The sequence below is a fragment of the Engraulis encrasicolus genome, chromosome 7 (assembly GCF_034702125.1).
Source record: "Engraulis encrasicolus isolate BLACKSEA-1 chromosome 7, IST_EnEncr_1.0, whole genome shotgun sequence".
Taxonomy (NCBI): domain Eukaryota; kingdom Metazoa; phylum Chordata; class Actinopteri; order Clupeiformes; family Engraulidae; genus Engraulis; species Engraulis encrasicolus.
The window spans coordinates 12961550-12977050 of record NC_085863.1 but is presented as its reverse complement, the minus strand read 5'-3'; the positions used below and the strand labels follow the sequence as shown (position 1 = coordinate 12977050).

The 15501-nt window shown below is 46.6% G+C and overlaps 1 protein-coding gene across 1 annotated transcript in view; it reads right to left on the bottom strand.

Moving 5' to 3' along the window:
* LOC134452474 (unconventional myosin-XVIIIa-like) overlaps positions 1-14900 on the bottom strand; it is a 177800-nt gene extending 162900 nt beyond the window's left edge. The window contains exons 1-3 of the mRNA XM_063202880.1: positions 14817-14900; positions 13107-13643; positions 11709-12545 (exon numbers count right to left, since the gene is read on the bottom strand). Of these exons, the coding sequence (XP_063058950.1) occupies positions 11709-12545; positions 13107-13379 (1110 nt within the window). The 5' untranslated portion in view covers positions 13380-13643; positions 14817-14900. The remainder of the gene's footprint in view (positions 1-11708; positions 12546-13106; positions 13644-14816) is intronic.
* Positions 14901-15501: the final 601 nt, after the last annotated feature.

Genomic DNA, 15501 nt, shown 5'->3' with positions numbered 1-15501 from the left:
TGAGGTCACCTGTCTTTTATCTTATTTTATCTATTTTTTTCCTATATGATAAATGTTCAATGTTAAATGTCCAGTTGTTATTTATTAATTATAATAAATCACTTTATTGTTACTAGTTCATCACTGTTACTTGTCCTGTCTCCCACTTAAATGTCAGCCTGTAAATGTCAGTCCTGTGCATGTCTATGTCCTGACATGGTATAGAGGGAGAAATGCAATTTCATTTTCCTTGTATGACCCGTGCATAATACGAAGAAAGTGACAATGAAAGGTGACAACTGGTAGGGCACTCGTCTACCATGCGGCTGACCGGGGTTCGATTCCCGTCCCGAGTCCTTTGCCGGCCCTTCTGTGCACATCTGTGCATATACTTTACTGTACTGCATGTTCATACTGTGATACATGAACACTGTGTAAACTGCTCTGAAATGATAGTGCTGAAAACTGACTTCCTCCAGATTTCTCGTGCGCTCATAGGGATCTTTAAATAGAAGCCTGGGTAGAGTTCTGGGTCACCTCTGTGTGCCATAATTCTCTGTCTTCCACGTACTGTAGAGAGCCTCTCTGTCATGGTCACATCGAGAGGAGAGGGATCTGGGACAACCCAGATATGAGATGCTATGCTGCCTCTGGCCAACTCCAGCCTGCTTCTGCTGTTGAGAAGAGAACACAGCCAAACACACAGGGGCGTAGCAGGACGTTTGGGACCCCATGTACTCAGGGCCGGATTAAGATGGCCTGGGGCCCCTAGGCTACAAGTTGATGTGGGGCCCCTCGGAAAAGCAAAATTATGTGACAAATTTACATGGACAGTGTCATAATTACATGCTAGGAATTAGGGACAACACGTCTACCAACTGTACTCAAAATGACAGATGAATATTTCAATATTGCATCTTGTCATAATTCTGCAATTTCTCACTTTTGACCAATCGGGGGCCCCATGGCAGGTGGGGGCCCCTAGGCTGCAGCCATATCTAGCCTGTGCATTAATCCGGCCCTGCATGTACTGTGCAATCAGCTCCAGTGGACCCCCCTCCAGCCAAATATCTTCATAAATTGCACTGTGTGTGTGTGTGTGGGCCCCCTATATACAACACGGGGCCCTGGTGACTCACTCACACTTTACCCCCCCTGAACGACAGCCCTGCGCTGCAACCACAATCAGGGCACTAGTAGCCACCAGGGACGCTGACAAGGGTCCAACGGATCAGTTGACCCGGGCCCAGAGAATGGGGTGGCCCAGAAATGCACGTGTTGGGTGGGGGACACATTTAGATGACCTTGTCCTGGGTCCGACCAAAGCTATCAGTGGCCCTGCTGTACAAAACACACCAGCCCTCTTCCTGGTTCAAATACAGCCGATTTGGACCGGAAATTAGTTATATAAGCTAATCACATTCATTCATACAACCAATTACCATTAGGTTTGATTTCAACATAGCCAATCAGAGACTCTAACCTTGTGGCAGCTCTGGCATATGGTTTTGGCATGAGTGGGACTGATGACAGCATTAGGAGCTGCAAGAATAAGTTTGGGCTTACTTGGGTTTGGGCTTACTAAATATTAGAATAATGACGATGATAATTATATTGTAATAACAATAAATGTGAACGGAAGCACAGAAAAAGCCTGGCCATGTCAAAAATGAATTTGGAAGGCAACCTACTGCTCAGTAATATTTCTTTGATATGTTGTCAGTCACACATTTAACACCTTGTGTTAAGGTTCAACCCTGCATGTGCAGCTTACTTACGACATGGGTTACACTAGCAGGTTATTCAGGTCTTGCATACGGTCTACTACACAAACCAGTGCAGCAGGCCCTAGACACCCCAGACTAGCACAACTCATCAAGTCCATGCACTTTTCCCAATGGACTTGTCAACTTTAATGGCACAAAGCTAATTACCACTGTAAATATGTCAGACCGCATGCACGACACACAGCTTTGATCAAACCTGGAATCAGACTTGCATACAGTCGTGCAAGCACATACACACGCACACTTTTGGAATATACTTATCCTCCAAACAGCGCACGCACACGCACGCATGGACACACACACCCTCTGCCAATGCCAGCACAGCGGTAGGGAACAACAACAGGATATTGTGAGGATTTTTGTTGATGCCAGGCATCTTACCAGCCAGAGTTTGTGTAACTTCGCTGGCAGGCAAGCAGGCAGGCAGGCAGGGCCTCTGAATAGCAATCTGCTGGAAACCCAGAACGGGACAACCTGCCAAGAACAACTGAAAAGCCGGCACTCGGGATAAAAACTCAGGAAAAAATGAAACTCCTGGGTCGACCCTTTCAACAGTTTTTTTTTTTTTTTTGCTTATGGAGCGTGAGTGACAGGAATCGATTTTTTGTTGGTCTTTTTCGACTTTATTCGACAGGACAGTGTGAAAGGTGGACAGGAAGCGAATGGGGAGAGAGTCGGAGAGGGGTCAGCAAAGCATGGTAGACGAGTGCCCTACCGGTTGGCCACGGCAGGGCCAACAGGAATCATATTTGATCCCTTATCAAAACATATGAATGGAAGAAGCATGTGCAGTGGATTTGGGCTGCATCCTCCAACACCACCACGAGCAGAGGAGAGGAGAAGTTATGAACTGTGGCATGAGTCAGGCAGGTGCTGCTGGGGTAGTTGTGGTTTTTCAGAGAGTACAGATTGTGCCATGACATTTTTTGAGATGAACTATGAGCCTACACCTTTTACTCAGATTCTGTAAAACAGAACGGCATGAAAAGGGCTTCAAGTGGGCGGGGAGGACTCACCAGTGCAGAGATCCGGCACTTGTAAATGTTTAGCCTTTAGAGTACTGGGACTTTTTTAATACATGGATTTCAACAGTTGTGTTTTTCAGTATTAGGTGACAAACTCACCATTCATCTTCCACAGCAACTGGACTACCTATCACCTATGGTGCTTAGAAAGAAGTGTCCCCAGACCAAAAAGGCCACAAATGTTATGAATCCCATTCCCTGGTACACTGTATCTCCAAGGAACACATTGGTGTCTCCACACAGTAGCTCCACATTGAAGGTTTCATTCAGGTCATACAACGTTCATACAAAACCTTCAAAGTGGAGCCACAGTGTGCGGACTTCTACTCTTTCCACTATCAGATATGCCTCTGTCCTGCACCTTGCCTCAGAGAGGTGAGATGTGCACACTCTTACTCTTATGAAGACACACTTGAGTTCAGTCATGAGCAAGAGCATGGGGGCTGCTAGGGGGGAAAAGTGGTACAGATTCTAAGGGCCCAAGCACTGATAGGGGCCCTTAAAGGGGGCCCAAGCACTGAGAGGGGCCCTTAAGGGGGGCCAAAATTCGAATCCTTCATGGGGCCCAGCATTTCTGGCAGCACCCCTGAGCAAGAGGATCAGTGGCTTGCACAGACATTTTGGAGGGCAGGTGCTGGGGAGATATTTGGAACCTCTGGCTGCTTTACTAGGTTATACGGATTGTATTGAGGCATTATTATCACACGCTCTTAAACGTCAAGTTTTTAGATCAGAGGTTCCCAACCTTTTACAACTTGGGGCCCACTCGAAATTGTCACAAATGTTCGGGGCCCACCTCTGACTCGATTACGAATAAAACTCACATAAATCAGCAGCAACACACACCAAAATGTGATTATAATTTTTGGAATATTATTTCAAGGCCCACTTGGTATACCTTCAGGGCCCACCAGTGGGCCAAAGGTTGAAAATCACTGATTTAGATTATTATGTCAACAAAGACCACAATACTTGTACAATGAGGGGAAAAAAACAACAAAATAGAACTATCAGAGAGGGCACTTATTGTCCAGGAGGGCAAAGGGGCAGGTGCTTTAGCACCACCTCACCCCTACCTATGCACTGCACAGTGCACACCCATGAAAAGGATGGACTTTGGAGCGGAGGGCATTCTATACATGTGGCAGAGTGAGGGCCAAGCCCAGGGCTGGAGTGGGGCCACAAACCAGCACGGGCATTTTTGGCAACAAAGCAGCCCCTCACTCACCCCCACCCTCATATTAAAATGATGATAGGCTCTGCGCTAAGGGGTTGATATAAAGTGGACTGAGCCCATGTTATAACCTTGTGTCATCTAAATTGTAATCGCTGTGTCTTTATCTGTTACTTAAGGCTCTCGGTGATGTCATAGCAATGTTGTTATGATGTAGGTGAGTATTTTCAGCAAATAGTGAATAGGCCTGTCGGCGACCTCATCTGTACTAAGGGGCATCAATGGGCCTGTGATGACTGTCGGCCCACCGGGAAAATGCCCTGAACGCCAGATTACCAGTCCAGGCCTGGCCAAGCCCTGTAGGTGCAGAGACAGACACACCTGCTCATTGTCACACAGCCCACAAACAAAGCACGCTGGAACGCCGGCACTCTAAGGCACGCTGCTCTCCACCCCACAGGTTTGGCCAAGGCCCACATATCACACATATCATGCAGAGTGGAGATTTTTTTTTTAAAGTTGCAACGTATTCAATGTTGACCAGAAAATGGTGCATTTAAAAAATGTGACATTACATCACATACTGTAACTATAATATATCCATACAGAAGCAAGATAAGCCTACATAAAAAAAAGTTATTTTTTTAAATCATCCTTATTCAAAATAACATCCTAGAGTCACGGACCTGGAACAATATCCAATCAAGTTTTAGAAGCGGTGATAGTACAGAGACTGGCAAGCAAAATTGAAATAGCAAAGAATGCCGTCAGAAAGTCAGACGATGGTGGATTTTATCGCCATCCACAGTCAAAAAGCCCCTTTCTGAGGGCCAGACTATGAGCATTCTATTGCCCTTATAATACGTCTGCAGATCAATGCCCTTGACCCATTGGATGACCCAGCTCTATCTCAGCTGCAGCTGTGTCAGACAGACACAACAAGACACATAATAACACCACCATCTCTTTCCTGCTCTCCAGCAACGACCCGCCTGCCTGCCCCATCATATCCAAAACAAGTGCAAGTGATTCACAACGCTGAAGGATTCTGGAGAGAATGACACAGATTCTCAATGTGGACAGATAATTTGTTAATTAACAGAAAAAGAATTTTGAATCAGAATAAGGACTTAGCGGATATGCTCACTTAGTTTCCGTAAGGCACTGGACTGGCTTGAATCCAAAGATGTTTTCCAAATATTAGTTTCGAACATGCTAATAAAAGTCATGTCAATGTATGTATTCCAGTACCAAAGCAATGCTAATATCTTCAACTGGTACACAAGGGATTTCCTGCTATGTTTCCTCACTGAGTTAATGTGGTGTTCTGTTGGCCATTTGTCAGTTTAATACTAAAGGAAGTTCATAGTCAGTCAAAAAAAAAGAGCATCCTGGATATCAGGGAAAGCAGACCCACAGGTGTGTGGCTGCACAGAGCAAGAGAGAGAGAGAGAGAGAGAGAGAGAGAGAGAGAGAGAGAGAGAGAGAGAGAGAAGAGAGAGAGAGAGAGAGAGAGAGAGAGAGAGAGAGAGAGAGAGAGATGAGAAGAGAAGAGAAGAGAAGAGAAGAGAAGAGAAGAGAAGAGAAGAGAAGAGAAGAGAAGAGAAGAGAAGAGAAGAGATGGGGAGGGGGGGGGCAGGAAGAGATGGCAGGATAAATTCCAGTCCAGAGAGGTGCGTCTGCTTATTTGAAAGGGGTCAGTGGGTACATGCAAAACGACATCTGTGTGTGTGTGTGTATGTGCAGCACATTATTAGCCTTCCATAGAGTGTGTGTGTGTGTGTGTGTGTGTGTGTGTGTGTGTGTGTGTGTGTGTGTGTGTGTGTGTGTGTGTGTGTGTGTGTGTGTGTGTGTGTGTGTGTGTGTGTGTGTGTGTGTGTGCGTACAGTACAGTATAATCTTCCATAGAGCGTGTGTGTGTGTGTGTGTGTGTAGAGTACAGTATCGTCTTCCATAGAGCGCGCGTGTGTGTAGTACAGTATAATATAATCTTCCAGAGCTTGTACTGTATGTGTGTGTGTACTAGAGTATTGTCTTCCATAGAGTGTGTGTGTGTGTGTGTGTGTGTGTGTGTGTGTGTGTGTGTGTGTGTGTGTGTGTGTGTGTGTAGAGTACAGTATAATATAATCTTCCATAGAGCGCGTGTGTATGTGTGTGTGTACTAGAGTATTGTCTTCCATAGAGAGTGTGTGTGTGTATGTGTGTGTGTGTGTTTAGAGTACTGTATAATATAATCTTCCATAGAGCGCATGTGTGTATGTGCATGTGTGTATGTGCATGTGTGTGTGTGCATGTGTGTGTGTGCATGTGTGTGTGTGCATGTGTGTGTGTGCATGTGTGTGTGTGCATGTGTGTGTGTGCATGCGTGCATGTGCATGTGCATGTGTGTGTGCAGTACAGTACAGTAGTCGTCCATAGAGCAGCAGTATCCATATTCCTGCAGCTATGGCCATCATGGGAAGATCACAGGAGCCCTCACATGAGACAAGACATCCTGTGATGTACAAGACATCCTGTGATCTACAGTACAGCTGATGAACAGCTCAAGGAGAAGGGAAATAAGGGGCCCAGGGAAACACAACACCCATGCACGCACACGCACATGCACACTAGCCTGATCGGCATCCCAATACCCAGATGCTGGCATCAACCCCACCACAGCATGTGGGCCTTAAGCCTCTTAAGTGAAACACACACTTGAAAACATAGACACTCGCCCAATGGACTGTAAAAAAAAAAAAAAAAAAAAACATTTGCGGCTGCCTGGTTCCACAGGTGTGCTCTCCTCCAACACCCCTTTATAACATTTTTGAGAAGCCAAGCCCTCTTTTAAATGTCAAACTTGGATTGCAATTCCATGCAAAATAACTCCATGTAATATGCGTATTCATAAGGAGCTTAACCAGTTGCTTCATGAAATTGATATGCTGGATGGGGGAGGCAATCGGGTTAGACGCGGGCATCAGAACAGACAGACTGCCTGATCAAAAGTATTCCGTGCTCAGACCACGTCTCTGCTTCATAGCTCAGATCTCGGAAAGGGCTGAGCCCAAAAAACGCAGAGTCACCAGGTACTGACAAGTCAAGGGTAGCGTGAGCAGTACAACAGCATATTAAAATTGGCAGAACGGCTCCTTTAACCTTACCAATTGATCAATGACTTTCCCCTGTCACAACTGCAGTGTGTGAGATACAGTCAGTGTGTCACTCTGTGTGTGTGTTCCAATATGCAACCTTGCGTCCTCCACTTGTGCTTGTGGCCTCACAATTTTTGGGGGACTACATTAATCATCCAGTTTCCACATGAGAAAATGACTTAACAATTGAGCTTTTGCGAGGTAAATATAATGCTGTTGTCAGTGATGTCATCACGATTCACAACGTATTACTTCCTGATTCAAGTCCACATGCACAAGAGGAGGACGCAAGGTTGCTTATTGGAACACACCCTCTGTGTAATTAAGGCAGCTGTGAAGTGGCTGCTGTGGTGGTCTGATGCCAACCTACCTAGCTAGCCTATCTTTAGCGCGTATGCCACAGGAGGACCAGCAAAGTGTGTCACCGCCTCCCGAGTCCCGCTGCAATACAGCAGGAGAGGGTGGAACTCATACACATAGTGATTAGGCTCGTTCGTGACGAAGCAGTGCTGCTTTTGCTAAGCAGCGAGCATGCGCACTTTGTCAGTTTGATGCATTGTGGTAATCACAATGCATCAAACTGATGAAGTGTGCATGCTCGCTGCTTAGCAAAAGCAGCACTGCTTCGTCACAAACGAGCCTAATGTTTGACTGTCCACATTGAAAGGAAATTATAAAAAGGTCCATCCACAACACGACTATTCAATGCTCCCAAACAAAATGTAATGGCACCTTTCCTTTCAGTTGCCTTCGGTTTGGTCCACCACCTGTGCTAATGATTAGGGGTGTAAATCACAGCCTCCATGCCAATACGATTCAATATCGATATCTTATTACTCTATGCTTTGCGATTATTTTCGATACTTAAGAATGCCCCACGATACGATACAATACAATTCGATTCGATTTTTTTCCCATTACTTTTCCACTTCTGTTATGGATCTAGGGCATTGGGCAGGGGCCAGCTATTCGATTATTTTCGATACTTAAGAATGCCCCACGATACGATGCGATTTGATTCAATCGTCAGATTATATCGCGATATATCGATATATTTTTATTATTATTTACACCCCTACTAATGATGTGCGCGCATTCTCTTCTTTTTTGGATATGACTAGTGTCCCCATTCTCATATACACTGACCAGCGACAGCCCAAGGGGCCTGGACCGTGTATGTGAATTGTTCATCAATCAAGTCATCAGTTTACAGCCACTATGTTGACCACTGACAACTGGAACTACGGAAGAAAGACATCAATGTACAGTACAGTATTATTAATCCAGAACGCAGCAAGATAGGAGTGTGTTAAGCACAATTTCACAGATTTCCATTTCTGCTTGAACTGTTGTGTGTGTGTGTGTGTAAATTCAAAACTGTGCTGATAAAGTCACACAAATTTCCAAGTACAGACATTAGTGTACTTTCTTTTTTTTAAAAAAAAAAGTGGTATTGAATGTGCATCCAGGGTGCGATTTGTAGGAGGGGGGATGGGGGGGATAGTCCTCCCTTCTGGTTTTGATATCACCACTTTTTCTACATGATTTTAAATCACAATTTAATGTAACTCCATTGATATTGCTCGAAATCTGAAACATATCCCCCCTCTAGTTTTCTGACAAATCGCACCCCGTGTGCATCCCTACTGATAAAGCTAGTTATCGCCAATGCTGAGAGTTTTCCTGTCAGCGCTTTGATGAGTGGAATGCCACATTATGTCACTGGAATGCACATTACTACGTGAGCATTCCTCTGAAAGAATGTCACTATGTGAACTATTCTCTACCCCTCTCACACTCCCTTCCACTCCCTCACTCTCACTCCGTCAGAGTTGTCAGGGCTCTGGGGACAGACAAGGGAATCAGGAAATGCCTGAAAAGTACGAGGTGAAACCAAAAGAGAACATTCAACACTGGTTGCATCATCATCAGTTCCTCGTCAGATCATCCTTCATAGGCAGGATATCCTTATTTTTCCCATAGTGGTCCCATAGAAACTTTTACAGAATTATTTATTGAATTATTCGTTTAGTAGTGTATATGTACCCATATCAATCCTGAAGACAATCATTTTAATTAATTTGGGTTTGAAAAAGAAAAAAAAAATAAACGCAGCCAAAGTGAATCTCTCAAACATAGATGCCACAAAGCTCAAACTCAGTTTCTTTACTGTAAACACTCGAGGTGTTAGAGAATAACAAAGGTGTTGAGAAGTTCTCTGATTTTGGGGCCTATACAAAGCTGGTTCAGGAGAACATCAGGTTAAAGTTAAGAGGTAAATCATCAAATAGAAGAGCCTGAAGTCCTCTTAAGAAAAGAAGAGCCTGGAGTCCTCCTTTTCTAAAGATGGTTCAGGAGTAAACCAGGTTAAAGTCAAGAGGTAAATCATCTAATAGAAGAGCCTGGGGTAGCATAGGCGGCTGGTGACAGACAAAACCAGTCCATTTCACCACTGGCACCCACTGAGAGACGGCTGGCTACCCCAAAACGACAACCTCAATAAATTAACTTCATGGTCCTCCTTCTCCACTCAGCTGATCGTACAGTATAACTGCAACCAATCAACCCTACACAGGGGACCGGCTAATGGGAGTTAATGAGAGTGATGAAAAGCCCATTATGAGACTGCTCTGTTGGCCCCTAATAAAGGCGCTGAGTGAGCGAGTGTGTCAATTTGGATTCGCCAGCGTTTCAACTAAAAGCGCAATTACTCATCGTTATACGTTTCTGTCAATCATTGCAGAAAATTAGCATGGACACATGACAAGTCTATTTTGCCCCCACACTGTAATTAGAGTCGATTCAAAGGTTGACAGTCACTAGAAGCTCAATCAGTATATATGCCACTCAGCTCTTCTCCCTTTCCATGGAAGACATCCCGAATGACGGCATAGTCCAGTGACTGGCTTGGCAGGTCAAAGGTCAACTCTACAAGTTGGCCTGCTCTCTCTCTCTCTCTCTCTGGTTTCTTTCTAATACAGTATGTGTGGAGTGGACCCATCCTTGACCGGTGCTTGTGGCCTCACGTTTCGCTGCCACCCTGCCTCTGTGGAATAAACAATAAAGTTTTGGGGCACTCATTTTCATTCACTGTCCTGATTGCAAACGAGAAAATTACATTAGAATTGCACCGTTGCGAGATATTGAGGCNAGGGAACAAGGGAGGACGAGAGTTAGGATAATAGAAAGAACCCTATCTATCTATCGCGCACACGCGCGCGCACACACGCGCACACACACGCGCACACACACACACGCACGCACACCAGTCTAAACATTCATAGTAAGTACTGTTCTTATCATGTTCATAAGCTCATAATCAGAGCCTTTTGTCACAGTCCTATCATGACCTTGCCTCATCCCACAAACATGTCCCCAGTCAACGTAACATCCATCTCTCTCAGACTTCACCGCCGCCATAATTACTATTCCCCCATACTCAAGGTTATATCCAGTCATATCACAGACTGTCTCATAACATATGTGCACTCACCATATTATGTGTCCAATGCCTCTTTTCCACTGGTGGTTTTCTGGTAGGCCTAACAGCTCGACACAGCGCGACTCAGCTGCCACTTTTTGCTCTTTAATAGAGCTGTGTCGTGCCCAATTGAAAAGCATAAAGTGGCGGCCAAGTCGCGCTTTGTCGAACTGTAGGCCTACCAGAAAACTGGCAGTGGAAAAGAGGCACAAGTATCATTCTGAATCTTAATTTCACTAATGCCTCTTTTCCACTGCCGTTTTTTCTGGTAGGCCTACAGCTCGACACAGCGCGACTCGGGCGCCACTTTTTGCTTTTCGAATAGGGGCGACACAGCTCAATCCTAAAGCAAAAAGTGGCGGCCAAGTCGCGCTGTAGGCCAACCAGAAAACCGGCAGTGGAAAAGAGGCATAAGCCATATAATAGACCGATTTGCTCACGGCAGGGCAGCTATTCATTGACCATGCTTGGCACAGAGTACACAATGACAGCATAACCTTGCTTGCAGAATTACACAGTACTGCAGAGAGATCAAGTCACATAGCAACTTGCTCAGACTATGTTTGCTTGTCAATCACTGTGAAAAATATTTCAGGTGATATGAAGCGAGAATCATGAATTATGAACCCTACATTTCACCTGGTGTATCAATAAACAGTGCAGTTCAAAAGTCAAACTCGTCAGAGCAAACAAAGCCTCTGACCCCATGAGAACCTGATATTTTCACAGAAAACATGCTGTGTATGGTGGCAATAACTTTCATACTCGGTAACATCACAGCCCTTGTTGCAGTCCCATCTGGCCCGGGCGAAAGTCTCTGACCCCAATTTGCAATGGACGAGACCGTAGGAGACCACCCACAGTCTGCCTATAGATCCAGGAATCGAAACCCTTAACCCTCTTAACCGAGACCAGTTCCATAACCATTAGGCCACAGATGCATCCCCAAACCTGAATTCAGGTGCCACACACTCTGGGGATACACCAATGCCTACACTTAACCAGGTGGATCAATAAACAGAGCAATTCCTGAGAGCTTCACCACACAGACGACACACACGACACACGACACACACGACACACACGACACACACGACACACACGACACACAATCTCTGCCCTCACCTCGTAGGCGTCTCTGGTGGTGCCCTTCTCGATGTTCCTCAGCCAACAGCGGCTCAGTTCGCTCAGCTCCACGATGGGCTGCACCTTCAGCCGCACCACGTCGCCCGACTGCCGGATCATCTCCACGATCTCGTCCCGGCTCTTGCTCTCCACGTTCTGCCCGTTGATCTCCACCAGCCGGTCTCCCGGCACCAGCCCCAGCGCCAGGTCCTTGGTGCCCAGCCCGGAGCCCGGCTCGGCGAAGTGTACCACGCGCCGGAACACCTTGCCGTCGGGGTGGTGGTCCAGCATGGCCGTCCGGCGCAGCGAGAAGCCAAAGTCGCCCGTCTTCCGCCGCTGGATCTCCAGCTCCCGCGGTTCCGGAACCTTGGGCTGCACCAGCGCCGGCAGCTGCAGCTCCACCGCCGGGAACGACTTCTCCACCAGTTCTGGAATGTGGACCGGCTGAGATGGTGGAGGAGGAGGAGGAGGGCTGCCCAGCTGCCTCGGAGAGTCCACCTCTCGCGCCTCCATCTGAGGAGACACGACGGCCGAGTTCTGGCCCGACGGGGCGGTGGACTCGGGCGGGCTCGGGTTCGGGCTCTCCTCCTTGCTCCTCTGGGAGAAGGAGAAGCGCTTCATGAGCTGGCCCACCTGCGAGTTCTGCTTGGTCAGCGGCCCGAACTTGGCCGCCCGCTCCTTGATGGAGGAGCGGCCGCTGGCGGGCGCATCCTGTGAGGAAGTAGTGGCGACCGACGCGGAGGACATGGCAGGGGATGGGGCGGTGGCGGTGGCGTCCTTCTTCAGGTCGTCCCTGGAGCCGCTGGAGCTCATCTGGCTTAGCTCCTGCATGCGTGCCTGGACGTAGAGATGGACGAAAAAAACATATAGTTAGGGCTGTAATGATACACTCAACTCATGATTCGGTTCGTATCACGATTTTTGACCTACGGTTCGATACACCCCACGATTTCTGAAATGTATCTCCACTGAAGTTTGGAAACACTATCACATCAAATCACAAGGTTGTTTGCTGGACTAATGGGTAATAAAACTTTGAAAGGGCGTATCACGATACTGCCTCCTTGTATCAGGATACAGTATCGTGACTCTGTGTATCACGATTTCTCGGTTCGATACAATATCGTTACAGCCCTACATATAGTATATCGCGATATGGATTACTTTATCTCGATAACAATATACAGTTGTGGAAAATATTGAGAGACCATCTCGAAAATGTTCTTGTCTTAATACTTATTGGCATGTGTGTCAGTAAAATTGTCGTTTCATTCTGTAAACTACTGACGACTGCATATCACGATATACCACAAAGTACATATGTAAGGGCACCATAGACACTTCTCTAACACGATAACGATACAGTATATCATCATATCGTCCAGCCACCCGCCCTACCTGGACGCGCTCGTAGTCTTGGGCGCTGAGGCTGAACTCTGCGCTGCTGGGCAGTTTGATGGGGATGGGGCCCGAGATCTCCAGCTTGGCGCCCTTGGAGTCCCGCTTGGAGCCCCCGCGGTGCAGGTGGAAGAACCCGCGCCTCATGCCCATCTCCTCCAGGCTCTTCAGCTCGGCGGCCGACATGCGCTCCTTCTTGTCCTTCTTCTCCTTGTCCTTCTTCCCTCCATCCTTCTCCGACTTGTCCTTGTCCTTTTTGATGCGGTGGAACATGATTGGCTGGTATTAGACTGCCTGCTTGCTTGGTTGGTTGGTTGGTTACCTCTACTAGTACGGCACCCTAGTTGCAGCCGGTATCTTCTGTCTCTGCTTGCTTGCTTGCTGAAGACCTATGCCATACAGTGGGGCTATGTTTCAGCTGCTGCTGCTGCTGCTGCCTCCCATATGGCGTTGTGTCATTCTATGCCCTGTTGAATTACTCCCATGTCGAGCCATCTCCGGAGCACTGTGTACGTCCCATCAGACAGAGTGGGCTAACTGTGGAGGGACGGGAGGAGGCACATTGTGTTGTGTTTATTTGTTAACAACAGCAGGATATTCCACAAAGAATGAATGTGAATAATAACTGTAGATGACTTAAATGGTTGCAGGCTAGCAACAGGCCAGCAGGATGCAGAATGCACCACCTTCTCAATGACTCGACACATTTAAACATGGATCAAAGTCTTACACATGAGACTGCAAAGAGAAATTATTTCCTTCTGTTATGGAGGAACACATTGTGCAATTGGGTAAGGTAGGGTATGTATATCCAGGACAGAAAGAAGCAAAGGATAGTTATGACCAGCTAACAGAAAGAGCATAAATGTTAAACTAGAAAACACCTTTTTAAGTCAGTAACCTACTTCCAATGTCCTGATGGCACAAATCGAGACCAGTAACCAACACTCAATGTGTTTCGATATTTCTATTGTACAATGGCCTTGAAAAATTGCTACATATTGGTCAACTTTGGAACTTTGCTTATTGCTCAGGTGAGAAACCAACTATTTGGGTGTGCTCCCACAGACTGCCGTCCAATCAGATTGCTGCGGCTGTAGTGACGTCGCTTCGCGCACTGTGCACTCCCTCTTACTTCAGGTACGCAAAGAGAAAACAAATCTCGGCGAAAACCTTGCTATTTCAACCGCTTTTTGAAAAAGTTACAGAACGAAAACACACAGTCACCCTGAATCTGACACGCAATGCGAAAAGAGGTGACTGAAACTCCTCTTGTTCCACTTGAGCGATCAGAGCAAGGGGTGCGCTTACCACCTGTCACTTCCTGAAAACCTCACCAGCACCACCACCTCCTCCTCCTCCTCTCCATTTTCTCTGGCTATTGTTTTGTTTAAAGCCCACGAATTTGGCATACAAAATTAAAAATTAAAAACCTACGACTGACTTGTTTGTCACTGCACTCTAGCAAAGCGGGTGGAGACATAAGCAAAACGTATGAATAAGATCTTACGAGATCAAGATTTTAAATTTCAGTGAGTGTGACAGTATTGTACCGCCCAGGCTACAGGCAAGAAACACACAACTAGGCTATGCACTTTAGACTGGTTGACCATTGGTCCAGTAAAACAGGCTAACCTGAATTAAAGTGCCCCCGTGGAGGCGACAATCTGCACAGGGATGTAAGAGCAAATGTGTTAAGGAAAGGCTGACCTGATTCCTGTGCAAACGGTTCCTACAAGATTCTTGCGCAAATAGTACCCAAACTGGCCAACTGTGCGCAATTGTCATCCTACCAGCGATCCGTGCTGGTTATTGTTGCGATTGATAGTCCAGAGCTCACTCATATAAGGCTCCCTTCCTAAGCCTCTTTGCCCTCATTCTTTATCACACCGGATAGCCTACTCAGTAGATACGCAGCCCAAGCAAATCATGTCAACTCGGTAAAAGCAAACTAAAACATACACCGCTCGCAAAGTTGGTCTACTTGCCTGTCAGTCAGCAAGATCTGTAGTGGAGAACTGTGAAGTTGTGCAGAGCTCCTTGCAGGTGGACGGCACTACCTTGCAGGGAAGGAGAGCGCCGGGTGCTCCGTAGTCCAACTGCCGCTGCTACTTGCCTGCCTGCTTGGCACGGGTACTAGAACGCGCCATGGGACGCACCACCATGACTTTATGAAAGTAAAGTCGTTCAGCAATGACCCCTGCTGGTACGATTACGAAAGTGCGACACACCTTGTACTAGTAGTCCACAACCCAATTTCATACTTACGTGCAGCCCTGGCCAAACTTGCAAAAGTAGAACAGTTAAATTGTGACAAAATGACAAATAAACCTTGGGCTACAATTAAATCCATAATTGTTGGTGCAAGTCATTGTCTCATGGTGTTATGCGCAGC